General features: G+C 40.6%; 1 protein-coding gene across 9 annotated transcripts in view; it reads left to right on the forward strand.

Moving 5' to 3' along the window:
* LOC101473359 (endonuclease V) overlaps positions 1-14,926 on the forward strand; it is a 78,051-nt gene that overhangs the window by 1,584 nt on the left and 61,541 nt on the right. For all 9 annotated transcript variants that reach the window (XR_013099041.1, XM_004538779.4, XM_004538781.4 and 6 more), the window contains exons 3-5: positions 3,733-3,867; positions 5,378-5,417; positions 6,657-6,769. Coding sequence is in view for 8 of the 9 variants with exons in the window: in XM_004538779.4 (XP_004538836.1) it covers positions 3,733-3,867; positions 5,378-5,417; positions 6,657-6,769 (288 nt within the window). In the remaining variant the exon portion in view is untranslated. The remainder of the gene's footprint in view (positions 1-3,732; positions 3,868-5,377; positions 5,418-6,656; positions 6,770-14,926) is intronic.

Genomic DNA, 14,926 nt, shown 5'->3' on the forward strand with positions numbered 1-14,926 from the left:
TAAATAAAAGATTACAGATTAAAACTCATATATGTAAATTAAAATTTAATTTCCATTTTTCAACTTGTGAGAAAGTTCAATAAACACTTGAGTTAAAAACATCGAAGCTTTTCTGACCTCTAGTGGTGACAGGTGGGAACAGCAGCAGTGCTTCGTGGAGAAGGCTGAGGATCAGAAATTGAATTCCACAGGCTGCATTTTTTTCACCAGTGACACCTTTAATGAAAAGGAAACACATGACGATACAAAATGCTATCCTTAAAAAAATGCTTGGCCTTTGAAGGCTTTGTAATACGTGCAGCTGGAATATTGCGCAAGGCCAGCTGTTAACCTTTAAAGTAGTCGCATTTACTTTGTTTGGGCACTGAATACAAAGTCCTTATGGGCGTTTTTCTCCTCTTGCTTCCTCGCCTTGAAGTCACAGCTTTTTTTATGACTCCTGAAAGCTGGCGGCATGAGGAAGAAATTATTCTTGCTCTCGCCGGGGCTGTCGGTATGTTCTAGGGAGCCGCTGAAGTGATTTTAAATGTTTTACCCTCACCTTTTGATAACTTCTCCTGTGAGCTTCTGCCTGTGGGGCTTATGAACAGTCATATGCCAACAACGTTATTTTAGGCATATTAGAATGCAAACCCCGAGGAGCGCATATTTGTTTTCCTCAGAGCTGCTGCTTTCTTCTGTTGGCTTTCTTTTTTCCAAGACAAAAATTTTTTTTTTCTTGGCCTTCAGAAAAACATTTTGATAAATATATACGTTTATGTCAAGTAATTACAATGTTAAATATAATTAAACTTCATGCATAGATATAGCTTCTGATCCAGTTGTATAGAAGAAGACAATAACCTTTCGTTTCATTTATAACCTGAATAAAATCTTTCCTGATGAGTTCATGCACTCAGCCGCTCCTTTTAATTTTTCTTTAATGCAGCGTGATCTCTGATTTTGTAAATTATGATCTGATTTAAAGTAAAATAGAATTGTAAACACACAGAAAAGCTGTATGTAGCCTGTGTCCCTATTTTTAAAATATACACATAAATTGAAAACAGTAGTCTGGCAGTGAAAGTGTTAATATGCAACAGAGCTCCTCAAAGTGACCTTCCCAGTCCGGCTTTTCATTTCATTTACTTTCCCAGCAGCCTTTCACCAGCACTGCTCCTCGCAGTTATTTATCTGTGCATTAACACGGCCTGCTGGCAATTTCCAATTATAATTAATGACATATGTCACCATACATTGTTGATACATGGACCCAGTGAGGCTAATGAAATGTGTTCAGAAATGTTGTTCAATAATGTGATTATGTTCCCTGCTTGTTTTCAATTTACTTCAACATTGCCACCTGAGGCTATTTGGGGCTCAAAAGAATGCTAGTTCCACGTTCCACAGTGTGCTCACTGCTGCTGCAAGTCACACAGAAAAAAAGCAAAAGTTGTATAATTTTATTGTTTCTCACTGAATAAATATGCCTGTGAGGAGATGAAGGTCACGGCAGTCGACAATGTGACAATGACATATCCTGAAAGGTGTTCGGCATTTCTAAAGCCAGATGACAAGGCAGGTATTCAGAAACGTTTCTGCTGTGAGCCTCTGCGAGCTCGACTCGGCGGACAGCTTTTGTGTGTTTTATTTGTAGCTCATGCCCGATAACAGCCTCGATAACACGTGATGCTGTTAGATGTTACATCATTCGAGATGTGAGCACATCTCTTCGCTGTGAGCAGAACAGGATTTTATATGCTGGTCAGAAAGTTGCGACAGCTTGTGCACCTGTAATCTGCATAAGGTCTCAGAGGGTCTCCTGGACCCTGCTGGTACCTCACAGGATACTCGGAAGGAGATCATGGCAGACATGTTTACCTGCGGCGATGCTGCTTAAAATAGACAGGACAGCGAGGGAGGTACATACATGGATCCTGCCAACATGGGAAAGGCTGTTTACAGTATATATTGTGCTGATTTTACAACCCGCTGTGGTTCTAATCAAAATGTAGTCTGCATGGCAATACTAAGACTGTTAATTAGGCAATATTGATAGTGTTTTACATAAACAAAGGGGCTCTTTTCTGCTCCAGATTTGTATTCATGGACACATAAGTATCTTTGTATTATTCAGTTCAAAATAACCCTCATTTATCTTGTGCCGGTGCAGCTCTTGAGTTCAGTCTCCTATTAAAAACTAGTTTAGATCCTCTTCCTGTAAGCTAACTTTCATGGAGCATGGAGAAACAATGTTGTTGCTCTTGCTTGGCTCGTATGTGTTGAGCCTTATAGTTGTGTATTCTTCTGAGACCTCTCCATGTTCATGATTGGTGATCCCCGTTTATTTTGAACGGGATTTAGAAAATATGGGCTGACTCATTACAAGTTCATGTGGCCTCTTGTGGTTGTCAGACAATGAGTAGATATCCTGCTGTTGAACTCGCTCTGCACTACAGGCTTCCCGAGGATGAGATTAAAAATTAGATGTACACCAAAATTTTAGGAGTTTATACAGTTAAACTGTAACTGTGTCCACTTAATTGACCAGGTCACTTAAATGAAATAAATTGTCAGATGTTCAGAATATACTCACAGCCTTTAATCAACAGGGAGCAGATGTTTCATTTTGTGCCAGATGGGCGATGTTGGTGATTATCTTGTACAGCTTCTCTGTGCCTTTGGACTCACCCTTACATATACACTAGGGTGGACGCATTTGTCCAAAGCACCCTGACAGTGTCCCTGACTGACTCATTTATGTACAGTCATGCAATAATGTAGGTTTTCACAGGACTCTGTGCAGTGCTGTGAAAAGCTGAGTACAGACTTATTGCTTCCTTAGAACATAAAAGGCTGAGAAGCGCCAATGCTGCTAATCAAATGCAGCACCTCTGTTAAAGCAGAAGTTTGGGCGGTTTGCTGGTCTGTAGGATTCAGGTGTGTGTTAACACAATGCCATAAACATCCCAGGTGTGGCTGTCACAGCAAATTCACCCCAAGGTCAGACCATGCAATCGTCAGTGAAACTGCAAAAGCCCAAGAGCTCCATCTCAGATTCTCAAGGCCTCAATTAGCATGCAAACGTTATGTTAAAAAAATGAACAAAGATTTTTTTTTTCAAATGGTTGCCAAGAGAAATCGTCTGCTCTCCAAAAGTCCTCAAAGTTGCATCTGAACAAACCACAAGAGTTGCAGAACCAAAGTAGAGATGTTTGATTATAATGCACAGCACCACATCTGGAAAAAAAACAACATATCAGCACAAACACCCCATAACAACTGTAAGCACGGGGATGGAGGGGCGATGATTGTGCTTGGGCTTGTTGTGCAGCCACAGGACCTGGGCACTCCGCAGTCACTGAGTCTACCATGAACTTCTCTGTATACTTGTGGTCATCTGACTGACTGAAATATGGATATCCTGCAGAATTATCCAACGTGGCTTAAAGGTTAATAACAGTAACACACTCGTTATGTCAGCAGAAGTGGCACCTGGCAGATACTGGCCTGTGTCAGCCCACCTGTCAATCAAAGCAGCCATGCCCCTAACAAAATTTAAAAAAAGATGGGTTATTAAAAAAACAAAAAAAGGTTTTATGATGAATGAAGGTGATGAAGATGTTAGTGTGGGTGTCTGTGGAGACTTTGGAGATTGCTGCTTGCAATGGAGAAATGAAATATTGTGATAATCCGACGGTGTAGTAAAATTCAGTCATAAGAAATGAAGCAGTCTCTGCTCCCTCCTGCCAGGTGCTGTATGAAGACAGTCAGATGGTGACCCTGACGGCCCCCTACATAGCCGGCTTTCTGGCATTCAGAGAAACTCCTTTCCTCCTGGAGGCTCTGCAGAGGCTGAAGAAGAACCAGCCCACACTCCTTCCTCAGGTCTGGACGTGCTAGAACTTGAATAATGACCTCTTAGTGCAGGGGTGGGCAACTCCAGGCCTCGAGGGCCGGTGTCCTGCAGGTTTTAGATGTGTCCTTGAGCCAACACAGATGATTCAATGGCTGAATGACCTCCTCAGCATGTCCTTAAGTTCTCCAGAGGCCTGGTAACGAACTAATCATGTGATTAAGGTGTGTTGACCCAGGGGGATATCTAAAACCTGCTGGACACCGGCCCTCGAGGCCTGGAGTTGCCCACCCCTGTTTTAGTGACTACTGAAATGGGTTCTGTTCGTTTCTGTCAGATTAACTTCTCAAAGCTACACAGACAAAGGAAAATATATATATCTTTTTGCATTTTTATTTGACCAGGAAGTAAAACAAACTCTTTTTCCATTATTTTGTTGATGCTGATGGTTCATATTCACAATAGAGTGAAAAGAAAACATTTTAGTTTGTGCTTGTTAACCTTAGTTTGCAGTTTTGGCATAATTCCTACAGATAAAGTTAGAAACCTGAGGATTTTGGGCAAACTAAGTAATTAAAATTTCTTCAGTAAGATCTGAGTGTTATTATTGTGATAACTATTATTATTATATTTATGGTAGTAGTACTAGAAGAAGTGATATAATTCCCATCTCCAGGGCACAGTGAGCTGGAAATGTTTTAATAACCGATAAATCCTCCAAAGTGGAAAAAGTTACTTATGAATCCAACAAGGCCGACAACCTGCTAACGTTACTGGATTTGGACAAGTGCTTTAAAACCTCGCATCACGTTCATGCACATTAAGTGAAGCTCCTCTGTTTGTCCTCTCGGTTTTTTGTTTTTCTAAAGCGACGCCTCTTGTTCATCTTCACCCACTCGCTTCTGTTTGTCGCAGCCCACACGCCTCCCACTCTGTCCCTCTGTCGTCCTCGTGCACGCAGGTGTGCAGAAACACACACATTCACACTTAGAAAGTCATGCACGCACACACACACACACACACACACACACACACACACACACACACACACACACACACACACACACACAAGCTCAGATTTACTTCCAGTGACATTTAGCTCTGGACAGATGCAGTCACTGCTCCCTTTATCTGCAACCTTTCAAGTGAGTGTTCCTGGTGACTTATGATTCAAGCAGAAATATGTCTGCGGAGTCACCTTTGGCTTTAAAAATTCATCGGTGTGTTGGAGCTGGAAGCGTTCCAATATCAGTTTGAGGAGCTCTTACTAACTTCGGCTTTTGAAGATCTTCTGCCATCCCAGGGTTATAGACACAATAGATAACAACAAAAATCTTTCACTCTGGACATTTTAGTTGATCATATCATTCATAGCACAGGTAGAAGCAAAAGATTAATAATACCTCTGTTGATGAAGTAGCTCTGTTTATTATTTCACCTGTGCTTTTAATCCTCAGACACGTGGAAAAGTCTGCTGTGGAAAAAGCGAGTAATATCGAGCTTCCTGCAGTCGAACTCATTTCAGGTGTGTTCTCTCTGCAGGTGGTGTTTGTGGATGGGAATGGTCTCTTTCATTACAGAGGTGAGGCGACTGACCGAACAAAGATTTTAGATTTTCTGTTTTTACTTTAAAGATAACATAATGTAATAAACTTTTAATAACACTGATAAAAAATATTAACAGTTCACTGTAAAAAATCGAACAAACAACAAAAATCTAAAAACACACATTTAATGAATAATGTGTTTGTTAGTTTCTCTGTACCTGTACAATCATCGCCCAGTTTTCCCTCAAGGTCATCTTCTTGTCCATCTGGACCTATGCGATTAACGCTGGATTCAGAGGCGCCACCAAAGGGGGGCCAGGAGGGGCACTGGACACCCCTTAAAATTTGCTGGCCGCCCCCCTGTCGCCTCTGTGACCTCTGTGTTGGTAATAATTTTAAAAAACGTGAACACAAGAGTGAGGAAGAATCTTTAAAGGGATGGATGGATTTTAAAATCTTATTTGGTTTTCATATGTACATATTTTGAGTGATATCAAATCTAATAGCAGGAAATAAACTAGGTATATAATTCAGTTTTTTCTCTCTTTTTTTGCCATATTTTTCAAGTAACCTATATTTGACAACAGCAATAAAATTGAAAACCCTGTTTTTGGTGTGCCACCCCCACATGGCCACCCCTATGAAAAATTTTTGGAGCGTCCCTGGTTGGTTATATCAACACCTTCAGCTTGAACTTAATTTTGTGACATAAGAGACAGCTGTAGGGATTCAGATCTGTCGAGGGTGGAGGGAAGTGACCAGCGGTTGTATGTCTGTGTGGCCAAAGAAGTGACACACATAACCTATGTCCAATGATTGTTTTCCATGAGCCGGCTCGGGATGTTAGAGTACACTCATCTCTGTGAAAGGAAAATGGAAAAAATGACGTGCATGCCGATGCTGCTGTTCGGTCTCTGGGTCGTACGTAGCATGACACTCGTCAGCAGCGCATCTTCAAAAAAAGAGACAGCTAAAAATTTCAGTCTGATTTTCACTGATCATTAATTCACAGATTTGCATTCAGCTCCACTCGAGCTTGTTAAAAATACTGAATTCAAGGTGAGTCTAGCGAGGTTTGAGGACAAGCTGTATAAACTTTGGCTTTCACTAAAGGGACTGTTGGGTGTAACACCTGATAAAATCAACCCTGAGTGAATCACCGTGAAGCCCTCTGTTGTAACGTTTCTTTGCATCACACAGTTCGCTGAAGCACGTTTACTCCCCGCTGTTTAATTTTGGATGTGACTTGATTGTCGCTGTTTGGATCGTTGCAGAGTTTGGCTTGGCGTGTCACCTGGGAGTGCTGTCAGGGCTGCCCTGTGTGGGCGTGGCCAAAAACTTGCTGCAGGTGCAAGGAGTCAACAAGAGTGAGGAGCATCAGTCACAAGTGAGAAAACATAATCTCTTTTTTAAATTTAAGATCTTTTTTGTTTTAAACGTAGATTCTGTAGGTTTGATGAGTCAATGTGTGCACTTTGTTATGCTCAGGTCTCCAGTCATACAGCATTGTTGTATCCATTGTGGTTTTCAGTGTTATAAAAAGGCCATTTCAAAATGACGAGTCTAAGACTTGAACGTCTGTTTCTCCCACCGAGCTGCAGAGCCTCGTCACTCTGCGGTTTGGCCTTCAGAGCTCTTTGATGTAAAAGAGATGAAGAAAACCTGCTTCATATTTAATGTTTCTTTTAGTTGTGTACACATGTTTCTCTTGTAAAAGAGCTCCCAGTGTTGACAGGAGTCACTGGATGAATTATTTAAGTTTTCAAAGTGTAATCGCTTTCTCTGCTCGCTGCATCTAAAGAGAAAAGCAAAGAAATGTCAGAGAGGGACGAAGCAAAGGACAGAGTTGTTTTTCAGTGTGACTTTGTGTGTCATCTAAACTCACAACTTCTAATTCTACGTGTGTGTGTGTGAGAGTGCGCTTTGTTTGCGTGTATTACTGTTCTCACTGTGACTTTTATTGCGAGCCAAGGCCTTGCTGTGTCGCTAACGCTAATGTGACTTTTTGAATACAAATCAAGCTGGGACAAATGTGCACTGGTCAAAGTATACCTGTGGGACAGCAAAACCTGGTTTTCATTAATATGCAAATGCTCCCTTTGTTCCAGTCTGCAGCTCAGTGACCTGCTGAGGAAAAAAAACAAAACACTTTAAAGTTAAATCTACCCGATGAAACGAGCAGGTGCGTCAGTTATCATTTCACTTCAGGCCAAACTGAACGGAAGAGGGACAGACCTGTGAAGCCACAGGAAAATATTAAAAAACTGTTCCCTCTTTTTAATGTAATAAGGATGAAAAGCAACATCAAGTCAAACCTAATGCAACTAATGAGTAGGAATGAACCAAAAACTACATGTGGCATAGACTAAGGAACTGCAACAAAACCAGCGCAAACTGAGTAAAACAACTTATACAGTCAGAGGTTTTTACAGGAATCTGTGTAAGTACACCTTCACTCCATCCATAGAAATTATAGGAAGTTATTGGTACTGAATCATGGAGTTTATTTCGTTTTTCAGAGAACTGCACAGTCCTGTGAAAACTGTGAAAGCTATTTCCTTTTTGAGGCGGGAGGAGCAGAAGGCGGTCCGACCAAGCAAAAACTGATACATCAAAAAGATCAATAAAAATGCTTTGTCTGAATCTTACATGAACTACACACATTCACATGCTCATGCAGCTCCAGGAGATTATTTAAGACTTCATCTTCCTCGGAAACTTCCAGATTCCTCACAGAAAAAGCTCGAACCCTGTGGCCTTCTTGTCTGAGTTGACAGTGAATTAGCTGAGCTTAAGTGTGGTCACTTCTGAAAAGCCATTATGCAAATTCTAAATAGAATCTAAAGGTCTGCAGTTATGAGCATTTTAATGCTGAGTGGTCCTCCAAAGTTTTGGAGAGGAGCGGACAGACATCTGATCCACTTCTCAGTTAGCATCAGATACATAGTGTGATTACAACCCCGGCAATCTTCATGTAGTCGTGTAAGATGCTAATTCAATTCTCTGCAATGTATCCATCTCATGAATTAGTGTTAGTGGCTTTGGCGTCAGAAAAATTACGCCCGTCTTTTCCCCCTGGGGGGAATCTGATCTTTGTTTACACCTATCATGGTCACCCCCGACGATCCAGTCACACTTATCTACTGAAACAATATGTGTCCAAATACATGTGGCTCATTTACTTTCAGGATCAGGTAGCACAGGCATTACACGGCCATGCTGCATGTTTGGCTCAAGCTATTAGCTTTGGATCAGCGTGAAATTTTAGAAGTCCCTTCCTGCCCATATTGATGTAATTGTCACTCTCTGGGGCTCTTTCTAATTTGTCTACAGGCACGCACACGATTGCGGCGCTTCAAGGGAACACCAGCTTTGGCGCTTGAGCGCTTGGTGGGAAATTAGCTGTGAAGTAATCTGTGAAACACAAGCTATATCAGACTTCCTACCAAATTTCAGAAAATTAGCTCTTTTGAAACAAGATTAGCCATTACTGGAGCTACGAGCACACCGCCACGTACCACTGACGAGCGATACGCTGCCATACTCGATTAGATCAGATGTCAGAGTTTCTTTCAACATTTCCAGCAAACAGAGTTTCTGAAAGCCAATATGCAGTCTGAGAAGTGTCTCTCAAGGTTACAGAAGTTTCTCTTAGTTGCGGCAATTAAATGTGCAAACCTTGAAAGTAAAGGTGTGTATGTGCGTCTTTATCAGATGGAGCCTCCTTTGAAAGGTGAAAATGAAACACTGTATAGCACAGGGATTGTGTTAATGTACGAATGCACATAATATGTTGCAGGATGAGCCTGTGCTCAGAGAAACTATAATGTACATAAATTTTAAAGATGCACTGTAAAACAAATATATTTTTGCATGGAGGTTTGAGTTTCATTATAGACATCTATTCAATTCAATTCAATTTTATTTATATAGCACCAAATCACAACAACAGTTGCCTCAAGGCGCTTTACATTGTAAGGTAGACCCTACAACAATACATACAGAGAAAAACCCAACAATCATATGAACCCCTATGAGCAAGCACTTTGGTGACAGTGGGAAGGAAAAACTCCCTTTTAACAGGAAGAAACCTCCAGCAGAACCAGGCTCAGGGAGGGGCGGGGCCATCTGCTGTGATTGGTTGGTGTGAGAGAAGGAAGACAGGATAAAGACATGCTGTGGAAGAGAGACAGAGGTTAATAACAAGTGATTCTATGCAGAGAGGTCTGTTAACACATAGTGAGTGACTGAAGAAGAAATACCCAATGCATCATCTGAGATGAGAATATTAAAGTCACTCCAATTTTATCTGTTTATTTTGGGCTTGATAGCAATTAGTGGTCTTTGTGTCACCCAAAGTTTGTCAGGTACAAAATGTAAAAGGTCACACCTGTATTACACCTGTATGTAGGTCAAAACATTTTCACCATTTTTTTACTTAAATGTAACTTGTTCAGGGATATTTTTTCTGAGTTTGGTTGCCTTTAATAGAGATTCATAAAATTATATGAATTCTGCTTTAATAACTTATTTAAAAGTTTCATCAATCTTCTGATTTATCACTCGGGCGAAAAAAAACAAAACTATTTTGTAAGAGTGATTTAAATCAGTTTAAAAATTCAAAGAAAAGAGCCTGTAAACGAATGTCAGCCTCCAAGACTGAAAACAGAAACAGGGAAGTGCCAAAAACTGCAGTTCATCAAATGACCGCTTGAGGCTGAATACAAAAGTTAGACTTCAGTCTTAAAATCATATGCTAAAGTTAGGAATGGCCAACATGACATCAGCGATTAGTTAGTAAAGTCCCAGCCAATGTGAAAACTTGTGGATGAGACCAAATATTGATGGCTGTTAATCACAAGGTATACCTTCCTAAAGCTCAGCTTGCTTTATCATCCTTTTTGAGTCCAACGACGACCATAATTTACATCAAAGACATCTTAAACTCATCAGTAAAGTGTTTATTGATGTGAGCAGGAGGGGAATTTCACAGTTTTATACAGCCAGACTTTAAACCGGAGGAGTCACCCTCTGCTGCCGTGAAAACAGTGGCTTCCACCTGGAACCACCTGTCCTCAGACATCCTGGTGAACTTCTATCGCTGCACCATCGAGAGCATCCTGACCAACTGTATAACAGTCTGGTACGGGAACTGCTCTGCCTCGGACCGGAAGGCGTTGCAGAGGGTCGTGAAAACTGCCCAGCGCATCGCCGGAGCACCACTTCCTGCCATAAAAGACATCTACAGGAAGCGGTGTCTGAAAAGGGCTGGGAAAATCATCAGAGACCCCAGTCACCCATCACATGGACTCTTCACCCTCCTGCCCTCTGGGAGGCGCCACAGGAGCCTCCGGACTAAGACCACCAGGTACCGGAACAGCTTCTTCCCCACAGCTGTCAGACTCCTGAACTCTGCCTCCTGACATCTGACCCACGTTAAACTCATGGACTGAACATACACACACCCACAATGGACAACTGTACCCTCAAACACAATAATAACATGGACTGAACCACCACTCACAACCACTAGCACTTTATATAGCCTCTGTAGAAACTATCTACACCCTCACTTATCTTAACTGCACTACTGTATAGCTCTGTGTAAATAATCATTCTGTACATTCGATAATCTTTAATCCTACAACTGTTTACAACTTGCATAGTTCCCATTTCTGTATAGCTGTATATCCCAGATTCTGTAAAGTTATTTATTTCATATTCTGTATAGTTTTTCATATTTATATTCATATCCTGTACATAGCTTGTACTCACTACAGCCTGTACATACTTATAGTTATAGAATATTCACAACATACTTCATACCGTGTACATTATAACATACCATAATAGACCCATTTCTGTAATATACTCACATATCTATATTATTGCTAATATATATTGTAATATATCTATATCACTAAAGCACTTCTGGATGGATGCAAACTGCATTTCGTTGCCCTGTACCTGTGCATGTGCAATGACAATAAAGTTGAATTCTATTCTATTCTATTCTATTCTATTCTATTCACTCAGACCAGAAAGCTACACCTGCCTACAGTACGTGGTTAACATGCCAACTTTATATTTGAAGCTTTATTGCACATAGAGTTGTGTTTTTTCTGTAACTCACCTATTTAAATTGTATTTTAGTTATAAAAATAGCATTTTGCTTCACCTCATCTAATTTCAATCCCAGTCGTGTTTGTGCACTTATCTGCTTAATATGGCTTGATTTGTACTAACACACCGTCTAACCTCCAGTTGTGGAGAGTGAAATTCCAGTGTTATGAGCAGTGCTGCACTTATAGATTCACTTTGCTAATAAAGCGAACGAGTAAGCATTGGCTGATTTTTAGACCTCCAGCCTCTTGTCAAAAGTGTGTCACCGAAGAAAACAACGGGCAGAATGCCAGATGCGAGGCTTTAAGACATTAGTCCACATACAATGTGTGACTATGATTAAGTTCATCTTTTATATACAGTAATAGTCAGTAAAGCAAAGTAACAAAGGCCTTGAAAACAGACAGCTGTTTGTTCATCTTTAGCAGTGAATAAGAACAACGGATAACTTGTTAAGATGGAGAATCATTAGGTTGTATTGACTGCCTTCTGTCATCATTAAAGCACATGCGTCCCCTTGAAGTGTCCGTGAACATGAAAGCCCTTCTCTCTCTGCTCGCTGTTTTTTTATTTGAAGCTGAACATGATGTCCCTGTGCTGGAAGTGATGCAGTGGGCCTTTGTGTGAGCCGAGCTTTAGACAAAAGAGACAGGATGAGAGAGGGTAGAAAATGTTTCTTTCCCTCCTTTTTGTCCTCAGTACACTTTTGGAAAATTTTATCTCTGTTGAAGTTTTGTGTTGCTCAGAGTCCTTCAGGTCTTCGTCGCCTCTCCTCTCTTTCTTCCTCTCTCCCTTAACCTCCAGTTTATCGGTCCTCCTCTCATACTCTATCCCCTTTCTCGCTTTCATCTCCTTCTCCCTGTTTGTCTCTCTTTGTCTCTTCTCTCACTGATAGCCTGGCTGTAACTCAAACTAGTGTGTTATTGATGACTTACCCCGTGTTTCTGACTTCTGGTGCCCTGGCTTCAGTCCTATTCTTGAATCAAACCCAGAAACCCTTTCTCACACACACACACACACACACACACACACACACACACACACACACACACACACACACACACACACACACACACACACTATTGGCCTCAGCCGGGATTGGATGCCCCGTGCGGCCCCTCCTGTCTCCCTGCTGGCTGCTTGCTGTAATCAGTCATAGTAGAGCAGACACTCCATCCATCATGGAGGCTAAACTCCCTTCATCGCTCTGGCCCATAACCCAGAGCACACCTGTCAACAGCAGCCCGCATCACTGCATCTGACTTTGCACCGTCTCTTTGACTGTGAGAACAAAACTTTAGCTCTAACAGAAATCAAGAGAGAGGTCATTTAAAATCTTTCTTTGAGTCCAGCATCCTTCAATCAAAAATGGAGGCATCTGGTCTGGGCTCTCATGAGACGTCAAAGATGAGCCAGTTAGTACATCAATAATTTTCTAGTCTTTTATTAGAGTTAGTTCTTTTTCTTTAGGTTTAAAACTAGCTTAGTTGGAAAAAATATATACATTTAAAGGTTTTTCAGACTCAAGGACTGTTTCTATGTCTGGCTGTTTCATTATATCTCAGTGACACTTCAAGTCTAACGCCTGAATGATCACATCAAATGTTTGCTTTTGCTGTCTAATGTGTCTGAAATATTAAGTCCAAACTTTATAACATAGATTAGGTTAGGACAAATGTTCTCATCACAAGTATTTTAGCCACTGTTGAATCGTGATTATATAACACCATTACTCAGAGAATTTGGAAAATAATATTTGAGTCACCAAACTTAAAAAACAAAAGACAAAAACTTGTCTTTTTAACAGAACGTTTGCTTGAAAAGAATTGTTTGGTAAAGTAAACATGGCACAGGGTGGCAGTGATATGAAGATCAATGCAGGCAATGGAAACAGCTGGGTTAGGAGAGACAGGTGAAGGCAATCAGGAAAGGATGGGAAGGAAGTGAAACTATAAACAAGGCACAGGACACAAATAACTACCAAAATAAAACAGTAAGGAAGTAACTCAGTAACTGAACAGGGGAGCAAAGAGACATGAATCAGCTTAAAAGAGGGAAACACATAGAAGAAAAAACATAACCTCTATAAATGCAAACAGTAACTTAAACTAAAATATAACCCGGAATAAAGAAAACCAAAACTTAGACAGCAAACAAACTGAGAACAAAGAAACTATATTCCATCAAAGTGGCAGGAGGGCGACAGAAGGAAATGAAAGTTGGAGCGGTGACAGAAAAGAATGAGCAGATTGTGGCACAATAACCATTTTATCTTGATTATCTTATTTCAATAATTGATGGCAGACAACATTGCAGTTGAAATCTAAATTCGATCTGTTGCACGGTCCTGCTTCAGGTTGTATTTAACAGCTTGCACAGATGGCATATCCAAGTGATTCTGACAGAAGACCGTCTCCTAGCAATTGGTGGTGAGTGACATATTGGTAACTAGCTGAGTCAAAATCTCTCTCTTTGAATCTCATGCATAATAATTATATTTTTGCACGATCACATGCTTTCGTTTCACAAAACTCAAACACAACTTGAAATATGGTCTTAGGCCTCTAGTTTACTCAAACTCAGTCTGCAGACTACTGTAGATATGTGGCGGTTAATTGAAAATAAGGAATATTAAAAAAATGTCATGAATTTGAATTTGTTGAGACGAAACACAGTTTTAGAAAAAAGATTTTGACATTTTTCCAAAAAGAGAAAAAGTCCAAATAAAGTCTTTGCCTTCATTTTTAAATCAATTCATTGATAATTTTATTCATTTACTTGTGAAAAATGAGATAACAAAGATAATAAAAACATTTTTTTTCCAAAATACAGTTTATTTAATTGTTCTACTTGGGGCAGGGATAGCTCAGTAGGTAGCGTGGGGGCCCCATGATCGGAAGGTCGGGGGTTCGAATCCACTGAACGGCTACACTGAGGTATACCTGAGCAAGGTACCGTCCCTACACACTGCTTCCCGGGCGCCCAGTGGCTGCCCACTGCTTCACTAAGTAAATGGGTTAAATGCAGAGAGGAATTTCCCACGGGGATCAATAAAGTAAATAGTACATTGTTATTACATTATCATTAATCTGTATTAGGAGTTTTATTATTGTACCCTTTTATGCCAGATTAAAATTTAAAACAATATTTTTTGTGCAGTGCTTTTTTCTGGGAACAAGACTGTCTGGATTTTCTTTTTCAAAGTCATAACCCACCGTCCTTTCAGTGGAATAAAGATGTGGTCCTGTTTTAGCATTTTGAAGCTCTAGTTGGACAGCAAAGTGGGGCCACGCAGAGGTTAGAGACAAAGTGACGCGAGTGTGAAGGCTCTGCAGGAGGTTAATACTTTGTTTCAGCTTGCTGCTATTTGTTTTGGCATCTGTACATCTGTTTTGACTTTGATTTTTGTTTCTTTGCCTCC

The sequence above is a fragment of the Maylandia zebra genome, linkage group LG6 (genome assembly GCF_041146795.1).
Source record: "Maylandia zebra isolate NMK-2024a linkage group LG6, Mzebra_GT3a, whole genome shotgun sequence".
Taxonomy (NCBI): domain Eukaryota; kingdom Metazoa; phylum Chordata; class Actinopteri; order Cichliformes; family Cichlidae; genus Maylandia; species Maylandia zebra.